Genomic DNA, 13834 nt, shown 5'->3' on the forward strand with positions numbered 1-13834 from the left:
CAACACCATCATTAAGTTTGCCGATGACACAACAGCGGTAGGCCTGACCACCGACAACGACGAGACAGCTTATAGGGAGGAGGTCAGAGGCCTGGTAATATGGTGCCAGGAGAACAACCTCTCCCTCAATGTGAGCAAAACAAAGGAGATGATTGTGGACTACAGGAAAAAGAGGCAGGACCCCATTCTCATTGACAGGGCTGTAGTGGAGCAGGTTGAGAGCTTCAAGTTCCTTGGTGTCCACATCACCAACAAACTAACATGGTCCTGTGTATAGTCTCACGAGTATTATTTTACTGCTGCTCTTTAATTACTTGTTACTTTTATTTCTTATTCTTACTCATATATTTTTTTTAACTGCATTATTGGTTAGGGGCTCATAAGTAAGCATTTCACTGTAATGTCTACACCTGTTGTATGCGGCGCATGTGACTTTTGATTTGATTTGATGGACGCTGTACTGCCCTTTTGTTGCCATGACGACAGAAGCCATTCCACGATCACAAGGGAGGAATGTTCCCGAGGACCTGGGGGCAGATGCTCCGCCCAAAGGGGGAATTCAGGTGCTGCACACCTGGAAACCAAACTGAACTGAAATAAACTGATGTGTAGTGTACATCTCAGGAACACAGAAGATAAGCCGTAAAACCATGACATGTCTAAATAACCTTAGTTACCCTATAGCCAGTTCCATATGACCATTTAGGGATTGTCTGGATATCAGGGTGTGTTTGTGTCAGGTGTAAAATCAGGTAGAACAGGTTCCTGGCTGTTCTGATCTGAATACCCTGCACTGCACTTCCCTCCCCCTTCCCTAGCCTATTGTTCCCTCTCTCTCATACGCTGGCTGTTTCACTGAGAGATCTCACTGCATTCTGCACACCTGTTAGCTGTAACCACCTGACCAAGCACCAGAAAAAGGTACGTGGTGATCGGGATTTTAGTAATGTAGAGCTATTTCACAATTTCTTCTGTATGGGAGATGTATGGTAGACATTTAATTGTGTGACCAATATATGTGTCTGGTACAGTTTGATTAGTAAAATGATAACGCCACCAAAACGAATGAGGAAAATCCGTCCGATTGCAAATGCCATACCACTTTCAAATGAAACAGAATGATCATATTGAGGTGTTGGTGGGTTAAAGTTGTACTTAGTAGTTGTCCACGAGTCAGGCAAACCAATATACATGTGTCATCTCCTCCAGACTATTGTTTTATGCAGATTAAGGTCATTGTCAAGTGTATGTGTTTTTTTTGCATAATTTGCTGAGGGGACTCAAATGGTGTTAATTAAACCAACTTTACTTTTACCAAACCAAATATGTAAAGTTGGAAGAGCACACGAACCTAACACAAAGATACTCAGAGTGATTGAAGGAGGATAACATTTCGGCAAAAAGATGGTCTACAGTGACTGAGTTAATCATGACACTTTCTCTATGTTTAAATGTAAATAAAATAAGGTAATTAACCCCAACAGACAGAACACATTATTTCAGATATTTTATTTCTATCATGCTATCAAAACCTAATCAACCCTTGGCTTTATGGATATTTCTGAAGGGGAAATGCTAGGTAGACATTCATGTGTGCTTTGAAAACGCTGCTGAATGTGTATTTAGCATGCCAACAGGCAATATCGCTGTTCATCCCAGATTGACTCAACTAAAGTACATGGGAGTCTCCCCATAGTTACACCCTGAGTGATTATTGCATTGGCATTCCTTTAGTCTATTGTCCCCATAACTGAGTTGGCAGACACTCTATAATACAAGTTCGGTGAGATTTTATTAGAAAAACATTTGCTTCTATTCAGGGGAAATAATTGTCCTTCTGACCCTGAGTCAGCCTTAACAAAATTGAGATCAAAGCTAAACTGATAGCATCAACATTTTATCTCCTGGATTGGTATGAATAGATAATAATTCTATTAAAAGATAACAATAAAGTCAAATCAATCTACCACCCATAGAGAGCTTGCTTTTTATGTAGTGTAGGGTGAGCAATTGTTCCATAACATATGGGGAATATAAAATACCATATAGGAATCTTGGGAATTCATAAAGTCCTTATCTGGCCTTAATCAGTTGAACTATTCATACATTTCTTTAATTGTTGGCGACTGGTTGCTTAAGAAAAATCTTTATTTATAATCAATAGTGGCCTGCAGACCATGGGACATTTGGGCCAAAATGGGATAATTAAGAAAACAGATTTGACATTTGTGGAGAACCAACCTTGACTCAATGTATCTAACAAAAATATGTTGATTGTTGTTCAGAACAGGAACGAGAGACAGGATATGGATCTTTACGCAATCATCAGTGCTGTTTTGCTTCTGCAACTGCAAGGTTTTCATGTGGCCTTGCTCCAGGCACCAACAGACTCTCCAGGACAAACGATTGATCAAAGTTGGCTTCGTCAATTGGTCAAATCCAAGCTAAACAAGACAGCATCACAAGCTCAGTCCAATGACATTGTTGATATGACCCTGGAGGGTACTGAGTCAACAGATGACTCTGAATGGGTTATCACAAATGGCTCTGTGTCATTTAGTGGGGAACAGGACAGCATCCAGGACACAAATGAGACTTCAGGTGGTGTGACAATTGGCACCACAATGCCACCAGGGTTGCCAAATACTACAGCAGAGGAACCTCCAGAAACCACTGTTGCACCAGAACCCCCAGTGAGTGTTGCCTTAAACTCAAGCCAAGTTTCCAATGCAACCGGAGAGGACAGTGGATTCCAAACTACCACCACTACTGCAATCACAGAAAACTCAAATGGCTCTAATTCCATGTCCAATTACACTGAATTAAATGAGACAACCACAGCTCCAGACACCAATAGCACAGAGCAGATTGGTCCAGATCCTGGTGCTGAGAACAGGGTAACCAACAGTACAGAGGACTTCCATAATGTAACGACTGCAGTACCAGAGCCATCCAGTGAACCATCCACAGCTTCCCCCTCCACAAAGCTTCCCTTGGACTCCCCTGGGACTACAACTGCCAAAATCATCCCAGAAACTACAACAACCACAGATCCCAGCACAATAACATCCATGATGGAAACTGGTGCCGCTTCAGGAAGCAACGCGAGAGGTGAGGAGACAGTGTTCCAGCGTCTAAATATCTGGTACATTCTTTGTCTCGAGGGTACTGCTGTGTGCGCCTATAACCTACTTACTTGCTTGTTCAAGTGAGCCTGTAACAACTTTTAGGGAGATACCAAGAGATCACAACAATTTAAAGTTGGGTGTGTTCACTTCATTTAACCATTGTGATATTGTTTTAAATGTTTTGGGAGAGGCATATTAATGCATGAGTCAGCAACCAGACAGAGCAGTCAAAAGTTACAAATAACCACACAGTATCAGATTTGAACATAGGAGGGACCTAGTTAGAGAGTTACACAATACCCAACAACACTCAAAGGGCACTTATGATATATCATCATCGTCTTTTTTACACAATGCTTTCTTTCCAGTCTCTCCCTGACCCACATTTGACGGATCTCTTTCCTTTTTTGTTACTTGTAAAAAAAAAATCAAAGCACAAACTCCCCTTCCTTAACCGGCTGGGTAGGGTTGACTTTCAGAAAAGACTTGCATGCCCACAGTGAGTGGAGGCTTCCATTACAAACACCTTCTTCAGGGGACAAAAGACCCCTATGCTAGCCTGGCTACAGGAAGGAGGGGGTCAGTAGCTGAGGTTCGTTGCTGCCATACAGGGCGTGAGAGTACTGCTCTCCAGTTTCTAACATACTAAACAAGGGTTTATTTGAGTGGGTGATTGGAGACATTCGTTAAAGGAGGATATCCCCAATTTTGACAGGTTATAAATGATGTACGAATAGATCCTCTTGTAATTCAAACTCAATTACATCCTTTTCAAACACGTACACATTATTTGCCAGGTCCAGTCATGGATTTCAATATCTAAAACTTGGAAATGTGTAACGAAAAACAGTGTTAACTTTGAGAAGACCTCATCATACATTTCAGCCAGTGATTTGTTTAGACTGTGGCTGGTTTGACATGTTTGTTTACCTCATTTGCATGTTGCTTTACAGATTTTCCATGGTTAGTACAGCTTACTAGTTATGCATCGCAGTCTTTATAGGCAATGTTTATTAATCTACTAACAACCAATACTGGCTAATTACTCCAGGGAACATGGAGTGAAAAGGTGTAGCGTTTTCCACAACCATGTCACACAAAAGTAGACAATATCCGGACCTAGATCATTTCTTCTCTATTCATTGATTGACCCGCCGTCACTTGGTAGCATCACGCCATTGTTACACTAAACTGGAGGATCCTTTTTTTGATATCCATTGAATTGTGTCCATTTTCTGTCATAGAACGAATTGTAAAAAGGGACAAAGTGTCAAGCATCCATTTGCACAAATATGAAAGATAGACAGTATAATCATAAAATAATATCAATTTAGATCAAACTAGGGAAAAACCTTACCTTAAATTGAGGAGATCTTTCAATTTTTCAGTTAAATGCCTGCACCTGTTGTGGTCTCAAATTCAATTCCAAATGTTTCTATTGGGTAGTTAGGTTCCTGCAAGAACCCCCCCCAAGAACTAAAGTGGTTCCTCTATGAACCCAACCTCCTATGTGGTTCTTGGAAGAACCTTTTTGTTGGCATTTTTCAGTGCCAAGAACCATAAGGTTCTTCGATGAACTTTGAGGATCTTAGAAGAACCCTTGATGCACTCCTAATTTTTTGAGTCTACATTCTAAAAAGACCTCAGCCATAGTGGCCCCCAAAAGTCAAGTGGTGCCCAGTCATTCCAAATTGTGACTTTTTAGTCTAAATTACACTACATTCTTGGGGGAAAACGGTGCTATCTAGAACCTAAAAGGATTCTTTGGCTGTCCCCATAGGAGAACCCTTTGAAGAATTCCTTTTGGTTCCAGGTATAAGTCTTTTGGTCATCCATGTAAAACCCTTTCCACAGAGGGTTCTACCTGGAACCAAAACAGGTTCTTATTTTGTTCTTATTTTCTTATTAAAATTGTGTAGTTCAGTCCTTGAGCTGTTATTTTCTGTCTGTTCTGTATTATGTCATATTTTGTGTGAACACAGGTAAGAGGAGCTGCTACTTCAGCAACAGCTAATGGGGATCCGAATAAAATACCAAAAAAGACCAAATACCAAATTTACTTTAGACAGATGGCAATGTTGCCATTAGCTAGCAGTTCATAAAAAATACCTAGCAATTCTAGAGTTAGCTAGATAAAATCAGATGCTCTCCCCTCAATCTTAGCTAGCTAGCTAACGTAATACTACATCTAATGTCAATCTGAAAACATCACAATGATGACAAAAGGTTTTCCTACTAATTATGTTCCTCCTTTAGAAATGGCAATGTTTTCCCAAGCAACTATAATGCACTTCTTCATCAGTGCCAATCGACATTGCGTTTAGTCGGGAGTCAGGCTTAAACAGCCAAAACAATATTTTGACGAAACGTGTAACACATGAATTAATATAAATACCCCCCTTTCTTCTAATGTAAATGCAGGGTGTGCTCCTTTTTTATCAAATTAAAGGTGTTGTGAGAAAATAGAAACACAAGTGAGGTTAACAAGCTTGGTTTTCAGATAAGGAGATGTCAGGGAAGTAAACATTTGAATTTCCAAATGTGATGACTGAGATTGTGAAAGCTTTTTCGAAGAGGGGAAACTGTTGTTCATAGTAAACATGTTGTTAATCTTATTAACATATTGACTAGTCTGGTACTTTTCATTTAGTTGTATTAAGTTTTATCAAAACTGCCCTTGGAATAGTTAGATCTCACCTTCGTATACCACAAACCACATTATGCCCAAGAAGACAGTAGTATTATGGTAAACAGGTTTCCATGGGTAACACAAACAATCCATAGTCCTCTTTGCTTTATCTTTTCGTGGCATTGTTATCAATAAAAGTCACAAAATTAATGAGTACAACCTCGGTGCTGGATCCAAGGCACAAGGAACTGCATTTTTATCAATACATTAGCATAACTAACACAGCCTGTAAATGCATTTCAGCCATAATGCTTTTCCTCTTACGGGGTTGGTTAACGTAATTCAATCAGAGATTCAGGGAGAGCATCATTTAATAAATCATGTTGGTCAAATGTTTAAACTATTCACACACCTTCACTTTTTTTTAAAACATATTTTGTTATGTTGCAAAGTGGGGAAAAAATGTATTTAATTGTCAATTTAGTCAACGATCCACAACCAATACTCAAGGTGGAAGAAAAATGTGATCCAAAAAATATATACGCAAAAACGAAACACTAGTTCAACCCCCCTGATTCAATACGTATTAGAATAACCTTTGGAAGCAATGACAGCTGTGAGTCTTTCTGGGTAAGTCTCTAAGAGCTTTGCACACCTGGATTGTAAAATTCTTCAAGCTCTGCCAAGTTGATTGTTGATCATTGCTAGACTTCTGTTTTCAAGTCTTGCCATAGATTTTCAAGCCAATTTAAGTCAAAACTGTAATCAGGCCACTCAGAAAAAATTACATGTCATCTTGGCAAGCAACTCCAGTGTTTTGGCCGTGTGTTTTAGGTTATTGTCCTGCTGAAAGGTGAATTTGTCTCCCAGTGTCTGGTGGAAAGCAGACTGAAACAGGTTTCTTCTAGGATTTTGTCTGTTTAGCTCTATTCCATAAATTTTTATCCTAAATAACTCCCTAGTCCTTGCCGATGACAAGCATACCCATAAAATGATGCAGCCACCACCATGCTTGAAAATATGAAGAGTGGTACCCAGTGATGTGTTATTTTGGATTTGCCCCAAACATAATGCTTTGTATTCAGAACAAAAGTACATTTCTTTACCACATTTTTAGCAGTATTACTTTAGTGCCTTATTGGAAACAGGATGTATGTTTGGATTATTTTTAATTCTGCACAGGCTTCCTACTTTTTGCTTTGTCATTTAAGTTAGTATTGTGGAGTAACTACACTGAACAGAAATATAAATTCAAAATGCAGCAATTTCTTTATTAGGCTTGCCATAACAGAGGTTGAATATTCACTCAAGACATTTCAGCTTTAAATAAGTTATTAATTTGTAAAAAAAAAAAAACTAAATTCTAAAAACTAAATTCCACTTTGACATGATGGGTATTGTATGTAGATCAATGAATCAAAATCTCAATGTAATCCAATTTCAATTCAGGCTGTAAGAGGACAAAATGTGGAAAAAGTCAAGGGGTGTGAATACTTTCTGAAAGCACTGTATCAATTCCGTGGTAATTTCACAAATGACATGAAACGAGTATGAAATACCGATACACTTTACACTTCATTTGACTGACATTGGTCAATTATTGGTTTCACTAATTGGTTCAACGTGATTAAATAGATGGAAAACTTTTACTGAATTGCAATAAAACCTGTTAACGCATGGCTTTTGCACTGATTGTGGCGGCGTTATGACACGGCTGGGAAATAGTACTATCTATTGAGTTGGAGACTACTCATGCAAAAGGGTGCTCTTTATGCACATTTATTTTTAAACGCACATTTTGCCCTCAATTACAGGAAGAATGGTACTTTATTTGGATAGTCACAAGTAGATGGTTTGTACTGTATATGATTTGTCGATGTTCAATAACTGTCAACAACATTTCAACTTACTATCCACTAACCCTAACCTTAACTCTTACCCTGACCCTTATTATAAACCTATCCCTAAACGTAACCTTAACTCTTACCCTGACCCTTATTATAAACCTATCCCTAAACGTAACCTTAACTCTTACCCTGACCCTTATTATAAACCTATCCACTAACCCTAACCTTAACTCTTACCCTGACCCTTATTATAAACCTATCCACTAACCTTAACTCTTACCCTGACCCTTATTATAAACCTATCCCTAAACGTAACCTTAACTCTTACCCTGACCCTTATTATAAACCTATCCCTAAACGTAACCTTAACTCTTACCCTGACCCTTATTATAAACCTATCCACTAACCCTAACCTTAACTCTTACCCTGACCCTTATTATAAACCTATCCACTAACCTTAACTCTTACCCTGACCCTTATTATAAACCTATCCCTAAACGTAACCTTAACTCTTACCCTGACCCTTATTATAAACCTATCCCTAAACGTAACCTTAACTCTTACCCTGACATTTATTATAAACCTATCCACTAACCCTAACCTTAACTCTTACCCTGACCCTTATTATAAACCTATCCACTAACCCTAACCTTAACTCTTACCCTGACCCTTATTATAAACCTATCCACTAACCCTAACCTTAACTCTTACCCTGACCCTTATTATAAACCTATCCACTAACCCTAACCTTAACTCTTACCCTGACCCTTATTATAAACCTATCCCTAAACGTAACCTTAACTCTTACCCTGACCCTTATTATAAACCTATCCCTAAACGTAACCTTAACTCTTACCCTGACCCTTATTATAAACCTATCCACTAACCCTAACCTTAACTCTTACCCTGACCCTTATTATAAACCTATCCACTAACCCTAACCTTAACTCTTACCCTGACCCTTATTATAAACCTATCCACTAACCCTAACCTTAACTCTTACCCTGACCCTTATTATAAACCTATCCACTAACCCTAACCTTAACTCTTACCCTGACCCTTATTATAAACCTATCCACTAACCCTAACCTTAACTCTTACCCTGACCCTTATTATAAACCTATCCACTAACCCTAACCTTAACTCTTACCCTGACCCTTATTATAAACCTATCCACTAACCCTAACCTTAACTCTTACCCTGACCCTTATTATAAACCTATCCACTAACCCTAACCTTAACTCTTACCCTGACCCTTATTATAAACCAATCCACTAACCCTAACCTTAACTCTTACCCTGACCCTTATTATAAACCTATCCACTAACCTTAACTCTTACCCTGACCCTTATTATAAACCTATCCCTAAACGTAACCTTAACTCTTACCCTGACCCTTATTATAAACCTATCCCTAAACGTAACCTTAACTCTTACCCTGACCCTTATTATAAACCTATCCACTAACCCTAACCTTAACTCTTACCCTGACCCTTATTATAAACCTATCCACTAACCCTAACCTTAACTCTTACCCTGACCCTTATTATAAACCTATCCACTAACCCTAACCTTAACTCTTACCCTGACCCTTATTATAAACCTATCCACTAACCCTAACCTTAACTCTTACCCTGACCCTTATTATAAACCTATCCCTAAACGTAACCTTAACTCTTACCCTGACCCTTATTATAAACCTATCCCTAAACGTAACCTTAACTCTTACCCTGACCCTTATTATAAACCTATCCACTAACCCTAACCTTAACTCTTACCCTGACCCTTATTATAAACCAATCCACTAACCCTAACCTTAACTCTTACCCTGACCCTTATTATAAACCTATCCACTAACCTTAACTCTTACCCTGACCCTTATTATAAACCTATCCCTAAACGTAACCTTAACTCTTACCCTGACCCTTATTATAAACCTATCCCTAAACGTAACCTTAACTCTTACCCTGACCCTTATTATAAACCTATCCCTAAACGTAACCTTAACTCTTACCCTGACCCTTATTATAAACCTATCCCTAACCGTAACCTTAACTCTTACCCTGACCCTTATTATAAACCTATCCACTAACCCTAACCTTAACTCTTACCCTGACCCTTATTATAAACCTATCCCTAAACATAACCTTAACTCTTACCCTGACCCTTATTATAAACCTATCCACTAACCCTAACCTTAACTCTTACCCTGACCCTTATTATAAACCTATCCACTAACCCTAACCTTAACTCTTACCCTGACCCTTATTATAAACCTATCCCTAAACGTAACCGTAGGAAGTATTTGCTTATCAACAGCCACTTTGTTGATAGTTTGACCATCTGTATATAATCTACAGTATATGGAACTATCCAAATAAAGTGTAACTGGATGAATATTTTGAAATACAGAGATATATCATCCCAGACAACATTTTATTGCACCATATATTAGAATTGCACCGATATTAGAATGTTGTATTTGCAATGTATTTCCCTTTTTTTCATGTATTCTTTTTGATACATTTTCTAAAGGTTTGGCCTCAGATGCAGTGCAGAACAAGAAGAGGAGTGAGGCATGGGCTGCCATCCTGGGCATAGGAGTGGCAGTGTGCTTCGTGGCGATGGTGGTCTACGTCATCCTGAGAAGGAGAGACCGACGGGATTTCACACACAGGAAGCTTGTTGAGGAAATCCCCTCAGACCCAGGTAGGAAGTTCCCTTAGAGATATTTCCCTTTTAGGATTTCCTGGCATATTTTCTATCTGATAGAACTGGATCAATAATAGGAAAGCTCCTGTTATCCTATCCTATGCAAAATGTCACATCTCTATTTCTCACTCCTAGTTCTACGACTGAACAACCCTGAGCCTGTGGACTTGAAATATGATGGTTCCGCCTACTACAATCGTGGACTCCAAATGGAAAATATCCCAATGGACCACTTTCCACAAGGACATCAAAATTGAGAAGGACTCCAAGACTAACCTTAAACACTTTAAAGGAGACTTTCATATACAAAATACTTATTGAGACCCGACATACACATTAACGTGCATAAGTCTCTATAGCAGAATGTCAAGTCACGGATTTACTGCACACTAATGCATTGGTTATGTGGGTTCAGAGCCAAATTCGCGGTGTCGTTTTTTTTGTACATTTTTCCAATTTCCAGGAAACTTTGAGAATTTGGAAATGTGTTAGGAATTTATTATTATTTTGGAACATTTGAATAATATGTTTATATGTTTTTATTTCTAAAATTACATTGGTTTGGAAGGAAAGTTTTTAAATTTGCTGGAAATGTTCCCATTCTTTGTTATGCCTAGGACGAATACTACCTTTACATAACTTAGACTTCCACATAATTATCGCATTGATCTCAATGGGAGAAAACGTCATGCATGGATCTAAATGTAGGATTCTAGACACTTCAGCACAGTCTATTATAGAAGTACTAAAAGCCAAAAAAAGTAAGTCTTAATATTCTGCTATATTTCCAAAATGGTTCGACAAAGGTAATTAAACATTTCTTAGACATGAAGACCTACACTCAAATAAGGTTATTTTTGTACCTTACTCTAAATTACAATTTAGCCACAGGTCAACTCAATATAAACATAAATGTTTGATTTTTATTGAACTTTTATTTAACTAGGCAAGTCAGTTAAGATATATACTTCAAGAATCATGTCCATAATTATTGGCACCCTTTGTAAAAGATGAGAAAAAAACACTGTATAAAATCAAAATATCAAATACTGAGCTATATTGCATAAATCAATGGGGAAATTAGATTATTTTATACTAATATAATCCACCCACTTGGGAGCCAGGCACCCAGCACCCACTTGGGAGCCAGGCCCCCAGCCAAACAGAATATGTTTTTCCCCACAAAATATCTTAATTATAGACGGAAATACTCCTCAGTTTCATCAATTGTCCAATTGTCCGGGTGGCTGGCCTCAGATGATCCCGCAGGTGAAGAAGCCAGATGTGTAGGTCCTGGGCTGGCGTGGTAACACGTGGTCTGCGGTTATGAGGCAAGTTGTGCGTACTGCCAAATTCTCTAAAATGACGTTGGAGGTGGCTTATTGTAGAGAAATTAGCATTACATTCGCTGGCAACAGCTCTGGTGGACATTCCTGTAGTCAGCATGCAAATTGCACGCTCCATCAAAATTTGAGACATCTGTGGCATTGTGTTGTGTGACAAAACTTCACATTTTAGAGTGGCTTTTTTTATTGTCCCTAGCACAAGGTGCGCCTGTGTAATGATCATGCTGTGTAATCAGCTTATTGATATGCCACATCTGTCAGGTGGACGGATTACTTTGGCAAATGAGAAATGCTCACTACAGAGATGTAAACAAATTTGTGCACAAAATTTGATAGAAATAAGCTTTTTGTGCATATGGCAATTTCTGGGATATTTTATTTCAACTCATGAAACATAGGACCAGCACTTCATATGTTGTGTTTATTTTTTCGTAAAATTCTGCACAAAAACAATGACAATTTGTGAAAGTGAAAGTAAAACAAAATACAACCAAATCTCTCTCTCTCTCTCTTGCCTCTCCTTAATTTTGGAAGAAATTAATTTGTTCAAAACTGCTCAACTATTGTCTTTCTTTCTCTTTGGGTCAATTACTCATGATATTTTATGCACTGCAGTGCTAGCTAGCTGTAGCTTATGCTTTCAGTACTAGATTAATTCCCTAATATTTTCATTGGGTGTACAACATGTCAGTTCATGCTGCAAGAGCTCTGATAGGTTGGAGGATGTCCTCCGGAAGTTGTCATAATTACTGTGTAAGTCTATAAAAGTGGGTGAGAACAATGAGCCTCCTAGGTTTTGCTTTGATGCCAATGTACCCAGAGAATGACAGAAGCTAGCTGTCTACACCATGGTGCTAACCTACAGTGTTTCTGAGGATACTGTAGACCTTCAATGCTAAACAGTGTGTTTTAATCAATTATTTGGTGACGTGAATATACTTAGTATAGTTTTATCTAAAAATGATTCTTTAAATGTTTCACTTTAAAAAAAAAATAAGTTCACTGAGGATGAGCCCTCCCCCCTTTCTCCTCCAAAGAGCCTCCACTGACCAGTAGCATATGGCTTTTTAGGTGAGCGCTGATGCCAACCTGTAATTAGCAGTGCCCACTTTGTCAAAGGCAGGGGCACAAAATATTTAAGGTCCACTCCCAGCGCGCATCTCCAGGGTGCTGTTGGAGAGACGCATCGCTGCGACGCTCCACCAACGTTCCGTCCCCCAAAAATAATCTAACAGAAATCATGTAACAGATATAGCCTACGGTAGAAGAGGATGTGGCTTTTTCTGTAGCCTATGAGACAAACACTTTTTACATCACGCAGGTTTCTTCGATCAAGTAGCCTAACCTAAATGTATTTTTTGGTGCAGTCTTGATCGGTCTTGATTTCCACTTCCACGGATGTTGGTTTTTGGTCTGGTTCGGAACAAATCTGAACCAATCATATATGTCTATGATTGACTCAGACTTTGTCCGATCTGGACCAGCCTTGATTTGGCCCAAACATAGACGTCTATGTTTGGCTCAGATTTTGTGAGGTCTTGTCCAGCCTTGATAGGGCCCAAACATAGATATCTATAAATGATGTCTTTTCAACGTCCCAGAAAATACGTATTTTAAATGTCCGGAAAGTACATATTTTTTACCTTTCATTCAGAACCTAAATTGAACCTGACCTCAGTGTGTGTAAAATACGTATTTTAGACATATTTTCAACGTAACTTTGCTTACTGGGACTATTCTAGTTTTGTCTCACCTGGGGTGGTAGAATGGCCAGGACCGGGCCTGGAGGGACCTTAGACCATTCCTCCATACAGAATCTTTCCAGTTCTTTGATATCCTTTTTCTGCACTTATGGACTGCCCTCTTCAATACAAACCAAATCAATGGAGTTCAAGTCTGGAGACTGAGATGGCCATTGCAAAATGTTGATTTTGTGGTTAATCAACTATTTCTTTGTGGATTTTGATTAGTGCTTGGGGATATGTTCTTGCTGGAAGAGCCACTTCCACAACCAGGTTTTTGGATAAAATGTCCTGGTACTTGGAAAAGTTCATGATGTCGTTGACTTAACAAGAACCACGTGACCAGTGGAAGCAAAATAGCCCCATAGCATCAAAGATCCACCACCATATTTTACATATTTTTGTCTGTCTAACTTATTTTCCTGAATTTT

The 13834-nt window shown here is 38.7% G+C and overlaps 1 protein-coding gene and 1 long non-coding RNA gene across 8 annotated transcripts; one reads left to right on the forward strand and one right to left on the reverse strand.

The window, feature by feature from the left end:
• Positions 1 to 806: 806 nt before the first annotated feature.
• Positions 807 to 12445, forward strand: LOC118393665 (mucin-15-like). 2 transcript variants are annotated; one of them, XM_035786597.2, is made up of 4 exons: positions 807 to 921; positions 2286 to 3111; positions 10139 to 10312; positions 10451 to 12445. In XM_035786597.2, the coding sequence occupies exons 2-4, from the start codon at positions 2307 to 2309 to the stop codon at positions 10570 to 10572; spliced, it is 1101 nt and encodes a 366-aa protein (XP_035642490.1). In that variant the 5' UTR covers positions 807 to 921; positions 2286 to 2306; the 3' UTR covers positions 10573 to 12445. The 2 variants fall into 2 exon arrangements, with proteins under 2 accessions (XP_035642490.1, XP_052317933.1); XM_052461973.1 differs by having other exon boundaries at positions 833 to 921; positions 2291 to 3111.
• On the reverse strand, positions 6197 to 10108 carry LOC127907318 (uncharacterized). Of its 6 annotated transcripts, none has more exons than XR_008064124.1 (4): positions 9751 to 10108; positions 8449 to 9224; positions 8188 to 8352; positions 6197 to 8048 (listed from the first exon to the last, which is right to left on the reverse strand). It is a non-coding gene; the product is annotated as an uncharacterized LOC127907318 (long non-coding RNA). The 6 variants fall into 6 exon arrangements; XR_008064126.1 differs by having other exon boundaries at positions 8449 to 9369; XR_008064127.1 differs by lacking the exon at positions 9751 to 10108 and adding an exon at positions 9321 to 9418.
• Positions 12446 to 13834: the final 1389 nt, after the last annotated feature.

The sequence above is a fragment of the Oncorhynchus keta genome, chromosome 14, assembly GCF_023373465.1.
Source record: "Oncorhynchus keta strain PuntledgeMale-10-30-2019 chromosome 14, Oket_V2, whole genome shotgun sequence".
In the NCBI taxonomy this organism is placed as follows: Eukaryota; Metazoa; Chordata; class Actinopteri; order Salmoniformes; family Salmonidae; genus Oncorhynchus; species Oncorhynchus keta.